Here is a 14,664-nt window from a genome sequence, read left to right as displayed (position 1 = left end):
GATCATGGTTTTCCAAGCGCATGGAACTCCGGCGAGTAGGTTCTTAAAAAGGAACCGGCACCAGGTACTACCACTTAATGGTTTTGGCTTCCCTTCATTGGCTTCCTGTTAAATCCAGAATTGAATTCAAAATCCTGCTCCTCACATACAAGGTCTTAAATAATCAGGCCCCATCTTATCTTAATGAGCTTGTAGTACCATATCACCCTATTAGAGCACTTCGCTCTCGCTCTGCAGGCCTACTTGTTGTTCCTAGAGTATTTAAAAGTAGAATGGGAGGGAGAGCCTTCAGTTTTCAGGCCCCTCTTCTGTGGAACCAGCTTCCAGTTTGGATTCAGGAGACAGACACAATCTCTACTTTCAAGATTAGGCTTAAAACTTTCCTTTTTGCTAAAGCATATAGTTAGGGCTGGACCAGGTGACCCTGAATCCTCCCTTAGTTATGCTGGAATAGGTGTAGGCTGCCGGGGGATTCCCATGATGCATTGAGTTTTTCCTTTCCAGTCACCTTTCTCACTCACTATGTATTAACAGACCTCTCTGCATTGAATCATATCTGTTATTAACCTCTGTCTCTCTTCCACAGCATGTCTTTATCCTGTTTTCCTTCTCTCACCCCAACCGGTCGCAGCAGATGGCCCCGCCCCTCCCTGAGCCTGGTTCTGCCGGAGGTTTCTTTAAACCTCCGGCAGGGAGGTTAAAAGGGAGTTTTTCCTTCCCACTGTTGCCAAAGTGCTTGCTCATAGGGGGTCATATGATTGTTGGGTTTTTCTCTGTATCTATGAAGCACCTTGAGGCGACTTTTGTTGTGATTTGGCGCTATATAAATAAAATTGAATTGAATTGAAAACCTTAAAAACTGACTCTGGTCGAGCAACGCCGATCCCAGTGGGCACTAGTGGGAAAGGGCTATGAGTCACATCGAGCTCCAAATACCAGACAGCACTTTGTTATTTTATATCATAATTTATATTTGAAGTTCAAGGAAATCAACATGCGGATCCATCCACTGGAGCCCTTTTGTAAAATCAGCGAGCCCAAGCATCTTCTTTTTTTTCTCTTTTTTTTTTTTTTTTTAAATCGCTGAGATTAGAATTATTGTGCAGAATTTAAAAATGCTTTCTGCCATAATCGACAATATTTCTAAACTGTTTCAAATATTCTTACTTTTTTCTGTCTTTTCTGTTTATGTAAACAACTGCGCGCACTTTTTGATCACAATGTCACCAGTGATGTCACCACGCTCCCCCTCCCCCTAAGAAACAGTTAAATAATCTCCTGGCTGTTGTAATCCTCTGACATAACAGGCTGGCTAAATGCCTCCTGCAGTGTTTTCTCACAGATTGGGAATCTGGAACAGACAGCATTAAACCACAGACACACACACACTTTGCAATTTTCAAGAAAATACAAATCAACTTGAACAGCTGTAAAGTTTCTTACTAAAGGAGAAGCACCTGGGTGTTGGCTAAATGAATGATGAGCTAAATGTAAGCATGTGTTTCAAATCGTTCATGAAATAAAGAAAAATGACGGTTTTGAATCTGCTGGGCAGACTAAAGCACTGACAGTTTGAACTCAATTAAATAATCGTGTCTTTATGACTTATTGCAGACACATTAAACATGACAGTCTGGCCTCGTATCAGAAGCGGCGACGCATCACAGTGACATCAACAGCTGGATTTAAAAATTTAGCTTGAAGCTAAACTCTAGATGAACTCTGCAGATAGAGGCTTTTTAAAAGATTATGAAAGACCTGAGTTTGCACTTCCAGTTCAACAACCCTTCAGGGAATTTACCCCACAAATCTCCTTACAAAGGGCAGTGCACTTCTAGGTCTCGCTCTCAGTGGGGAAGAAGTGATCAGCCAGACCTCCAGTGTTTGTATTTGATGGGAAAACTTTTACCACAGTAAAAGTGCTGAAGCCTGTGGCAAGATATTTCACTCTGCATTCAGAAGACCAAAGTAATTTACAAAGTGCACTTCATTTTTGATTCACTGAGACCCGAAACACACAGAGCAAGGGAGCTGAAGGTCCATTTCCCATAAACCTCTATACACCCAAAAGTGCAACCACAGGGTTTGCCCTTCCAGTAACCATTAAACAGAATGCAGGTTTAAGGCACTTCCTTTTTATGCGGTGTGTAATGTCAACATATAAGCATTGTTGCATCTCTACACAAGAAATAAAGCAAAGACCTAAAAGGAAAAAAACCCAAACCACAGTTTTGATAAATTATATTAAATTAGATGACTGACTGCTACAAATGCAACAAAAACAACCCTGTAATATGTCAAATGAGACCGGAGCGTGCCACACGTCTGTGATCATGTGATCAACCCCAGGGCAGATCATTGTTTTGAGACCTTATTGCTAACTCACTCACTCTCTCTCTCTCTCTCTCTCACGCATCCACACACACACACACACACACACACACACACACACACACAGAAACTGAAAAATAATATCTTATAGCAATAATCAATAACACCAACAGCATTTTTCCAGCTTCTGATCAGTACCATGGACAACAACTGCAGTCAGAGGTCAGGCGAATGGACACATTTAACATAAGTTTATGCTACAAGCTCACAATGAATCGACTACTCAGCTACAGATTGAGCCTTGCTATTGTAACCTGAAGACAAGTGTAAAGTCTGTAAGCATGGAACAAATGAGAGAAGCCCATGAACCACAGGTCCTCACAGGCTGAGTGGACAGGGGATTGTACCAAACAAGCACACTCATTCATAGAGTTACTCAATCAATAACTGTTTCCACTGGACTAATTTCTATATAAATCAACCACACACAAGTCCACACATACATACATATGACTGCATATTTTCAACATATAAGTCGGAACAGCCTTTCAGTTCTTGACAAAAACACAAAGGAAATACAAGCAGTGGATTTCCCAGCATGCTCATCAGCCGTCCAAATGTTTCAGAATGTATACTGCATACATAAACTTGGGCTTTGGTCATGAGACAGAGCCACAAATGTAGTGGAGCTTTTTAACTCTGTCCCATTTTTATCTAACTGAGGAGAACGTGCACATTCAGCAAGTCTAAGTTGGTTTGGGGGGCTTTTATGCGCGACTGCCCAGGAACACACCGTCTTGTAGTCCGCCCCTGCCCACACCTCGATTTTCTTTTCCATTTCGATGTGGAGCAAAGAGCTCCACACACAAAAGCACATGACGAAACCTGGAGCAATGCCACAAGCTTTAAAAAAGAAATAGTTAATCCTCGTCCCCACAACTTTCATTTACACGGAGCGCATCTCAAGACCGTATCGTCAACTTTCACAGACACCCCGTCTGCTGTCCGCCTCATCCTCCACCTCCCATACTTTAAAGTCCCACTAACTTGACTCACATTTCCCAAAATAGCATTTCCACGATCAGTGAGGGTGTCGTGTTTCTGCGCTCCAACAGTTATCAGACACAACAACACATGTAGAGTAGCGCTGACAGCTCGGTGAGGATGAGCGCACACAAACCAGGGAAACCATACAAAACAAAAAGCAGAGTGGAGCTTCTCCGTGGACCAACAATCATGTTGAAGCGCTGAAAGAAAACTCTAAACCCAAAGTAAAATGACACACACACACACCTTTTACACTCACCTTTCATGGCAGTAATGACAAAATACATAGTTATAATCCAGGCTCGTGGAGAAAACAGTAACACAGCTCCCTGTGTGAGACCAGCGGCAGCTCTATCAGCACTGTCATCCTCCGGCTGCTCGGCACAGCATGAGGATACATGTGACTGCAACGTCATCGTTCTGGCCCCGCCCCATCACTTACCTGCACCTCTTATTGACACAGCTGTCAGCCAATGAGAGGACACTTTTAAAACACCGTGAGCGCACAATCTCAAAATTATATAAAACCACACAACAACAAAAAAAACCCAACACAAAAATATGAACCACTGATGAGAAGGAACACAGAATGACACCAAAGAAACACAAAGTACCACAGAGGGACACAAAATCAACAAAATGACCAATCTGCAACATTCATGTCAGTCAACTTTTGGTGTTGTTCTTACATCATCATCATGATGTTTGTCCAGGATCAACATTGCAACTGACCAATCACATTGTATAAGCAGTTAGCATTAGCCAAGAAGTTAGCTAATGCTATGAAAAACTATTACTAGCAAAAGAACATGAGTAACCTAAATTTGGTTAATAGCAAACATAACTTGATAATACCTAATAATAATTATTTTTTAAACCCTGAAATGCTGAGCACTTGTTCCAGAAGAGCGTTTTACATAAACAAAGACATTTTTTTCTCCTTCTTCCACATTCCAAAGATATGGCATCGCAACAAGGTGAGAGGCCAGTTGCAATGTTGATCCTGGACAAACATTATGATGACGCATGAACAACACCAGCAATATCAGGTAGACCGTAGTCAGGCAGCCTAGTAGTGCTGTACCACCTGTGAGGTGCTGATCCAGCAAAGAAAAAATAAAATCTCAAGAAGAGATGCTTTTAAATGCCTCCAGTCATACTTTTAGAACAGTTTTTATTTGACCTTACCAGTTATTCGCTGGTAAAGTAATGGCATTATGGTCCTGATCAATATTATAATTATAATGTTGCAATCTAAGATACTAAACAGTAACGTCAGTGAGGTAATCCAGACTGATTCCAACGTCAACGATTCCAAAATTTGTTGCAGTACAAACATGCTTGTTAATGCTGTACAGTTGGACATTTAAACAGGAGAGTGTATGGAAACAAACACTCGAGAAACACTCTGCAGAAGGAAGCCATATTCTACACCGACTGTATTTTTAAGTCATTTTTGGTGTTGCATCATTCCCCTCCTCTCCACCTCACACACACAAATCAGCATGAACACAAAATTACTACAAAATGCAGCAGTCTCTTACACATAAATTAAATAAAATAAAAATAAGAACATTTTTTGGTTTCTTTTATTTATAGTTATGTATTTTCCTCCATTTGGCTTCCTGGTGAGGCAGAAGGTTTCATTTAGACGGGAAGTTTATCAGATCTCTTAAAAGCAACAGCTAAAATGAAATGGGGTTTCTCTTTCCTCTCAAACAGCCTCGACTCTAACTGAGACGTTGGAAAGTTTTCTTTGAGATGTCAACATAACCGTGGTGCATCATTTCTACCAATTTGTCAGCTGCAGATTAATGCTGCCAGTTTCACTTTTTACCACATGCCAAAGATGTTTGACTGGTTCTCTCTGTGACAATAAGTTATTAAACAGGCTTTCTCATTATTGTGCTATCTTTGCATTTTGGTCATTATAGCAGCGAGATGGCACTGCTATTGTTAGGTCAAATTGAAGAAAACAACATTCTTCACTATCACTGAGCCCCATAATTTAAAAAGAAAAAAAAAACTGTCATGTCGCAGGTCAATTAGTTCAGATAGTTTTTGGTAATGAAACCCTGGCATGAGATCTGCAGCGGTGCAGACACAGATACATCACAAAGAGACAAATGAGATGCACAATAATGCCTAAAAATAGCAAGATTATGTCAAATAAACACAAAACAACACCCAATCACAGTTTTGCATTTGAAACAAACAGACAAAAACAAAAAAATGACTTAATTGTCCACAACCATGTGAAAAATGACATAATAGAGACAGGAAATAACACAAAGAAAAAATGTAAAAATAAAATAAGAAAATGACAATAAAGGCACAAAAGCCCTGAAAGTGATTAGCAGAAAAAATGGTGGAGTTCGTGTTCAGTTGGAGTTGGATTTAGAGTTGTATTGCTGTACTGAAAAAAAAAACACTTTTCCCTTTCAGGAGAGACGCAGAGGAATGTGACAAAGAAAAAAGCACACAGTCATGTGGTGTCGTGCTGCCGCCCTCCATCGCTGTGGTTGACAAAACAAACAGTTCAAAGAAACAAGAGGTAGGAGAGACATGAAAAGGAAGGAAGAGAGCACAATGCAAAGACAGACAGAACGAACAGCAAAAACTAAGCAAAGAGGAAGATAACAGAGGACGACGCAGCAAGAAACCGCTGAGAGACGCAGCTTCAGCAGAAATCTGTCAGCCAGTTACATCCAGGCCTCCAGCAGCACGAGTCTAAAGATATCCACCAAACCCGGGTTTGGAGTGCAGAGAACAAAGGACTAGCATGTCTTATATGGCAAAAACTGGTTCATAGATTACACACACATTCACAATAAAACTGACATGAATGTTGAGATTTTCTTAATTAAGTTATTGCTAGTTCTGCCTCACATTCACAAGATTTTCATAAAATTTGATCTCCTGAGATTCAAACATTATGTTCTCAATTTCAAAATCTTAGGAGGTCTCTTAAGTTATCATGTTCACAGGTTTTCAGAAAACTAAAACCTCTAACCATCAAGTCTTCTAAATATCTTGTAAATCCTCGGATGAGTTAGAATCAGTTTTTCCTACGTTGTCTCAATCTCCAGTGATCATCTAAGTGCTTAGAGCAGCTGGTCCTAGCACACTTCAAATCCTGTCTCCCCCCCACCCTGGACCCCCACCAATTCACATACCGCCAGAACAGGAGCACAGAGGATGCAGTCTCCATCGCACTGCACTCTGTCCTCTCACACCTGGACAATAACAACACCTACGCCAGATGCTTTTTATAGACTTCAGTTCAGCATTCAATACAATCCACCCCTCACAACTCATCAGGAAACTGACAGACCTGGGCATCAGTTCCCTCATCTGCAAATGGTTACTGGACTTCCTGACCAACCGCCCCCAACATGTCCGGCTGGATAACCGCTGCTCATCTACAATCACAATGAACCGTGTACCACAAGGCTGTGTGATGAGCCCTTTCCTCTACTCCCTCTTCACCCACGACTGCAGACCTGCTGATGGTTCCAACACCATCATTAAGTTTGCAGATGACACCACGATGAGGCCGCCTACAGGGAGGAGGTGGATCGTCTGGCTGAGTGGTGCGACAGAAACAACCTGCTGCTTAACACCGAGAAGACCAAGGAGCTCATCGTGGACTACAGGAGGAATGCTGACCCACATCCACCCATCCACATTAAGCGGACGGCTGTGGAGCGTGTGAGCAGCTTCAAGTTCCTGGGAGTCCACATCTCCGAGGAGCTCACCTGGACGACCAACTGCTCCAAGCTGGTCAAGAAGGCTCACCAGCGCCTCTTCTTCTTGAGGACTCTGAGGAAGAACCACCTGTCCTCAGACATCCTGGTGAACTTCTATCGTTGCACCATCGAGAGCATCCTGACCAACTGTATAACAGTCTGGTACGGGAACTGCTCTGCCTCGGACCGGAAGGCGTTGCAGAGGGTCGTGAAAACTGCCCAGCGCATCGCCGGAGCACCACTTCCTGCCATAAAAGACATCTACAGGAAGCGGTGTCTGAAAAGGGCTGGGAAAATCATCAAAGACCCCAGTCACCCATCACATGGACTCTTCACCCTCCTGCCCTCTGGGAGGTGCCACAGGAGCCTCCGGACTAAGACCACCAGGTACCGGAACAGCTTCTTCCCCACAGCTGTCAGACTCCTGAACTCTGCCTCCTGACATCTGACCCACGTTAAACTCATGGACTGAACATACACACACCCACAATGGACAACTGTACCCTCAAACACACAATAATAACATGGACTGAACCACCACTCACAACCACTAGCACTTTATATAGCCTCTGTAGAAACTATCTACACCCTCACTTATCTTAACTGCACTACTGTATAGCTCTGTGTAAATAATCATTCTGTACATTCGATAATCTTTAATCCTACAATTGTTTACAACTTGCATAGTTCCCATTTCTGTATAGCTGTATATCTCAGATTCTGTAAAGTTATTTATTTCATATTCTGTATAGTTTTTCATATTTATATCCTGTTCATAGCCTCTACATAGCTTGTACTCACTACAGCCTGTACATACTTATAGTTATAGAATATTCACAACATACTTCATACCGTGTACATTATAACATACCATAATAGACCCATTTCTGTAATATACTCACATATCTATATTATTGCTAATATATATTGTAATATATCTATATCACTAAAGCACTTCTGGATGGATGCAAACTGCATTTCGTTGCCTTGTACCTGTGCATGTGCAATGACAATAAAGTTGAATTCTAATTCTAATTCTAATTCTAATCATGTTCCCAAATATTGGCGACCATGCTACCCGCCCACTCGGCGGGGTGACGGCAAACCCATGTCAAGCACTTTAATGCCAAAGCAACAGGTTTGGATATAACCCTACAGAGATGTCGGGAACAGTTACAAACATTAACAGAGCACACAGTCTGATGCCAAGCAAGGAGATGAAGGGACAAGGAAAACAGTGTAAAAGATCTGTTTTTCCCATCCCATAAATATAGAAATGGAGTTTCTGAAATGCATCACCCTTGTAAAAGTTTATTAATTATTATCATTTTATTGTTATTATTAAAGGCTTGTTCAGATAATCAGATGCAGAATTGTCAAAAATAAGAACCTATTACTCCAATTAACTGTTATGAAAGGTCCACCTTCACTTTTAGCTTTGGATAACCACCAACAGTTTTCATCTTTATGGAGAAAAATTCATACTACAGCCAGATAATGAGCCAAAACAAACCTCAAAGATCTGAGAACTACTTGAAGACCAAAGACGACCAAGGAGTCCTGCTAGTCATAGACTTTCATACACAGTTACCCAACTTCAACACCACTGAACATTTAAGGGGGTACTAGAAAAAAAAAAGCCATGCCTTTGAAGATATCACAAATAAGCTCTTTTGAACATTTTCAGGCAATGGATGGATTGTGTATCCAAAATTCTGCTCAGCACTTTTTTTCAAAGAAGTTCCTAAAGTCTTTAAAAGGAAGATTATTAAATTAAGCAACACAAGTTAAAAACCCAGAGTCCATATGAGAAACATACAAAACCAAACTAAGCAGAAGAGGATGAACTCAGATACATACACTGTTAGCATGGGAGGAAAAACAGATGAATGGCCATCAGACAATGGGAGAAACATACCTATTGACACACCCAGGGCACACTGTCCACAAATGAAAGCAATGAGGGAGGGACAGGCAATCACAAAGGAGGGAAAACAGACACCAATGGAGACAAGACAAAGGTGGAAACCATCAAGAGAGGAACCCATGAGCAAAGACATTTACCAAACCAAAACAGGACATGGGAATAATTACTAAGACATAGACCACACCAAAAATGGACCACCAAAGACTCCAATCTGGTCCGGTGGACAGCTCTGGAAAATATGAAGGACCTACCTTCATACTACTACGTATGGTGAAAAACTGGCATCCCAGTGCCAGAAAAGTTTGCTGTTGCATATTGCAGAGAAGGGATAGTAGAGCAGTAAACTGGCAACCCGGTGCCAGTAATGTTTATTGTTGTTTTTTGCAAATAATAGATAGGATAGGTTGTAGAGAAGCTGGCAACCCGGTGCCAGAAAGGTTTGCTGCTACATTTTGATAATGAAGCATAGAGAAGAGAGGAGGTGGCATCCCAGTGGTTGAAAAACTTGCTTCTGCATTTTGTGAACAAGGGATAGAGAAGACAGCACCTGGCATCCCAGTGCCAAAAGTGTTGGTTCTGCACTTTGTGAAGCAGGCATTGAAAACAGTAAAACTGCCATCCCAGCGATGGAAAGGTTTGCTTCTCCACTTTGGCGAAGCAGGGATAGAAAACAGAAAAACTGGCTTCCTAGTGCCTATCCAAGATAAACAGCAATGGAGGGGCAGCAGAGCATGGAAGTAGTGACTGGTTTCCAGCAGCGCATGAAATTGTGGTAGGGGGCGGCTGCATGGAACAGTGATGGGATGCTTCTTTTTCTGTTACCAGAGCTTGTCTATGCTACATGGCGCTGGTGGGTGGGTCAAGCTGCAAGGCGCACAGCAGCTGCTGTTGGAAGTTTTATATTTGCTTCTGGTCAACTGACTTTTAGATATGTGAGTGTTAAGAAGCTACAAAGTTAGAACAACAATGAAAAAAATGCCTCTCTCTTTTAGTATCCGAGCTACAGTCCAGTCTTGATCCTCATCAGAAGAATACTTTTATGAGACCTTCCTGGAACATAGGAACGGCATGCTGTCTGAGTCAGCGTTGACATGTGTCGGCTTTTTGGGTAAAAGTCACTTTATATCTGGATGGAGTGAAGAGAGGAGTTCTGATGTACGGAAAGATGGATGTAGCCAACCGGATTGCCGAGCGGTGAGAAAAAGTGCTATGAGGTTCCCAAGGATGACCGGTGGAGTTTGGTCTCTCTGAAGCACCTGACATGTTGTTCAGAGAGTTTTGGTTTCTTGGATTGCCTGAAAGAGAATCCAATGAAATAAAGATAGAGAACCGGTAGGGGCATGTATAGAGGTTTGGTCCCTCTCCTAAAATTCAGATAAATTATCTCCAATATGTTCATAGGGATACATTGTTGAGTTAAACTTCATTTCCACTGACAGAAAGGGGAGTTCCACAGTTGCATGTTGAAATATCCATGAGCGAGATGCTCCATGTATAAATGGGTAAATGTGGCTTGTAACGTAGAAGTGCTGTAGGCACTCAGTGGTGAAAAGTACCACAACAGTCCGTTCCATCTAATCATTCAGCTAAGACCAATCTTCAAACTCCTACAGAATATCAGTGCCTGAGGAAACTATTTTGGATAGCACTCTGATCGTTGTAGGATTTCCCTTTTTCAAGCACTAACCACTTACACAGTTCGAAATAACAACCTGAACCTATGAGTAAGTCTCACAAAGCACCTACCTTTAGGTCATAGCTTATAGGAACTTTACAAAATGCCTCCAGTTGACCTGCAGCAATATCCCCTCTAACACAGCAGTGTGGTGTTTAAGTGTCTCTCCTCCTCTCATGTTGTCTCAGCAAATCTGTGCAGTGACAGAGAACCTCCCTCATAAAATAAAGCTAAAGATATATTTACAGGGCACCTCACCCACCATCCCACTCAGCTTCATAAAACAAATCCCAACTGAGCTGTGGAGCATCAGTGAAAACGATTAAGCTTCCTGAAAACAGCCATGCTGAGTAAATATCAGAGTGCTGTAGGCGAGAGTGTCTCCTGCCAGCAGAGAGAGGAAACTGAGGTGCAGCAGGAGTTTCATTCTTCCTCCAAATTGGCAGAACACGGGAATGATTTATGCTTGGAAAAGCCGCTCAGCCGATGTCGGAGCTCTCCACCTCCCCTCATCAGGCCCAGTCAGTAGATTCACAGCAGCATGTTAGGAGCTGTTTGGGCAGCGCCTGGAGGATCAGCGTTCCTCCCTCCGACAGTCCCACGCACAGACGACTGCAGGAGGATCTCACATTCATTATCCAGCCTTATCAGCTCTAATGAGAGAGACTCCACTCTAGCAGAAGTCCCCTGTCACACATTTGTCCTCATCTATCCTTCACTCTCACAGTGCTTGCATGTTTTACAGTAAAAACTGCTTATAATGTTGTGGGGGAAACACGTTCAGTGTTCCACAGTGAATGGAAACTTCATTAAAAACTCATCGAGTGAATCGACTTAGACCACCTACCCTCAGAATCTTAGTTCAGGGGACAGCGGCCAGATTGCAAACAAAGGAAATCTATTCATGCAAAAATTTTGATAGTCTTTTGGCCCTCATGCTTTGGATTTAGTTTTACATTTGCTGTCTTGTTCTTACTGATTAGTCTCACCTATTCTTCAACACTCTCCAGTGTGCCTAAAAACGAGGAGCATTCATGTTATTAATACAACTTCTAGATAAAACAGTTTTACCAACCAATACACAGTGATGCAAAAACAGAACTCACATGAGTGTGTCTTCTTCACAGCTGCCGACAAACCTGAAAGACACAACAGAGATAAAGTGTTGCTTTTCCCCTTTTTTCAAATGAACAGATCCAGATTTTCCAATCTCATGTTTTTGTCTCTGGTGGTTTTTGCATTGGAGTCTGTGTTGTGCACAGCATTGTGGTAGCTATTGTTGCTAATGAAAGTAGAATGAGAGACTATTAGCTCACTGTCGATGCAAGAGCAAGTGTAAGTATCTCATCTTGTGGATTTTTGCTGGGAATTTTTGTTCTTCCCATAGACGTCACTCCACAGAATGTTAGAGAGAACAGAGTGTGTTTGGGAAAGTTTCATACTTTGCCAATAAAATGAAAAAACAAACCCAAATCAAATGTTTACCTCCTATAGTTTCCCAAAGCTGAAATACACATCCACATTTATGAAGCTGATGTGACAGATCCACCATCCCCTACAGATCACTTCTGCGGGAGTCTGTCTACGGCGGTGGCTTTCCTACAACTAGTTGTACATTTCTGTACAATACTGACTTATTAACCATGACACTATAACCTGAAAGCATATCCTATACCTTTACTATTCTGGCTTTAACTGTTCCACCGAAGCCTGAACTCATTCACCACCCTGCTGTGTCCGGTCACGTTAACTTTGTATTTACTTTTTAGTTAGAATGAATTTAGGCTGATCTAGGAACTGAATTTTTATCTCAGTAAGAATATAGGTTCATTTTTTTTTTAAATGTGAGTAAACCCAAAGTTTGATGGTGGTCCACAATTTTTCCCCTCCCTAACTGCATTGTCAGCCCTTCAACCATGAGGTAATTGACAGTCTATAAATTTGTTTATAATTACATCTGGTGCTGCCATGGAGGTTTGAGGCTCACAAAGAACAGTGAACACCCATAACAACCAAGAAAGAAATGGCCTTTGAGTTTCCACAGGCATTTCAGTGTGTCATCAAACATAAAGTGAGGCTCATTATTTTGGGGTAAATGTGGACACTCAGCAGCAGAATGATGCAAAGCTGCAACAGCTCTTCATACTCTAGCTTCCTCCAGAGGGCTGTGGGAGTGACGGGGTGGTGGTTGGAGACGCTCTGGGGCCACAGTGACTCGACCCTCTGATAGGCTCGCGTTGCCCATCTGGACGAGGTCACTGCAGTGACTGTGTCGTGTGTGTACGTGTGTGTACACTAGTGTGTATGTGTATATCAGTAGTGACAGGAAAGGGTTGAGGTGGATTTACGACATTTTTAGAATATTCAGCCTAGATTACAAAATGTTTGTGAGAGCTTAAATAATTTTATTATAATAATTTACAAAGGTAACCTGCTTTTTTAAGATGTTTTTTCTTTTAACACTTTAAAGTTGAACTGAACCAGTACTTCTTCTTCTTCTTTACACTGAAGATAGTTCTTAATGACATTGGCTGGGTGTTTGGGGTGGTTGTCCAGAATACATTTGGGGCCAATAAACAATCATTTATATTTCTGAAAGCGTTCTTTGTTTACAGCATTTTTCACACCTGCCTAAAACTTTTGCACAATACTGTATTTTTTTTATATATATATCTGCTTGGAAACCAGCCTTTTTTCTGTTGATCAAACTGTAATTATTTAAAATTGTTTCACCTTCACAATGTGTGAGTTTCTCAGGACTGTCTTCTAAAACAAATAGTGTCAGGCTAGAGGAAGTCAGGGTGGATGGATGGCTCAGTAAAACAACTTCTATGACAGATGAAATCATAGTGTAAACTGTGCTTTTCTTGAGTTTTCCTGTGTATGTGTTGATCCATCATAACACAAAGACGTGAAACACTCGGTGTGGCTGGGTTCATCATGGCGGAGGGAAAAAGCATTGTGGTGGTTCTCTGAGCGTTTGTGCTGCAAGTAAATGTTTAAAATCAAACTTCAAAATTATAGGTACAAATGTGTGTGTGCTATGCATATTTTTTCATTTAGCGCAGGAACAGTTCACCTCTAATGTCAAGTCCTCCCATCAGCCATCTGGTCGTCTACCATCACACATGCACACAACACAACAGGACAGTCAATCACTGTCCAGCACAGCCTGTGGAGGTGTGCACACAGCCCTGACTCTCCTTGTTCAGTCCTTGCAGTCACCTAAGGGCGTATAAAGAAGCCTTTAAAACCATGTAGATGTTTGGTTTTGCTTTTTCAGATTTTATGTTCTGGACAAAGTTCAAACAGCAGGTTTTTATACCAGATACGTCTGTTTCTGCTATCTTTGTTTTTTTCGGGGGGAATGCACCCATGGTTTACACAAACCTTTCTTCAGACAGACAATAATACTGTTGTAAAGCTGAAAAACTAATGGGGCTGAGGAAAAACAGTCATTCTGAAGCAGGAGTACCTCAGGGATTTAAGAGCAGTGGACAATGTCATTACTCCGTCCTGTTCACATTTATTTTCATGAACACTGGAAGAAAAAGTGCCGCTACCATCTTCAGCAATGAGATATCAGTTTTAAATTGTTGTTTTACCTCCAGCTACTTCCTGAAGGGCAAAAATGATGCTGTGGTGTTAAAGTGGGAAATAGTGTCTTTGTGATTGAGACTGACAGCAGTTTGTCCTTAATCTACCAGAGAACAGTTTAAAATAAAGAGTGCAACAACCTTGACAGCTTATTAAAAGCGAAAGGAGAAAACTGACTCCTTTTAGAGAGAAGTCACCTTTCCACATCCAGGCGTGGGGAAATTCAGAGTATTCAGATTGGTTCTTTACAAGCAAAATTTACACCCGGACGTCTGTATTGTCATTTAACTTGCCTCCTGTTTGTTTGAGATTGTGGTGAAACTCTGGTGGCTTTGTGT

General features: G+C 41.7%; 1 protein-coding gene across 5 annotated transcripts in view; it reads right to left on the bottom strand.

Annotated features, from left to right (window-relative positions):
* The window catches only part of LOC309701800 (nuclear receptor ROR-alpha A-like), a 176,424-nt gene that overhangs the window by 58,193 nt on the left and 103,567 nt on the right, over window positions 1–14,664 (bottom strand). For 3 of the 5 annotated variants that reach the window (XM_082526033.1, XM_082526034.1, XM_082526036.1), the window contains exon 2: window positions 11,836–11,868. The exons of 1 other annotated variant lie outside the window; for it this stretch is intronic. In XM_082526033.1, coding sequence (XP_082382159.1) covers window positions 11,836–11,868 — 33 coding nt within the window. Of the gene's footprint in view, window positions 1–3,637; window positions 3,784–11,835; window positions 11,869–14,664 lie in introns of those variants that run through there. One more of the 5 variants, XM_082526038.1, reaches the window with a different exon arrangement.

Source organism: Aulonocara stuartgranti, assembly GCF_965226115.1.
Source record: "Aulonocara stuartgranti genome assembly, chromosome: 1".
Taxonomy (NCBI): domain Eukaryota; kingdom Metazoa; phylum Chordata; class Actinopteri; order Cichliformes; family Cichlidae; genus Aulonocara; species Aulonocara stuartgranti.
The sequence above is the reverse complement of the archived record's forward strand: the minus strand, read 5'-3'. Positions and strand labels throughout refer to the sequence as shown.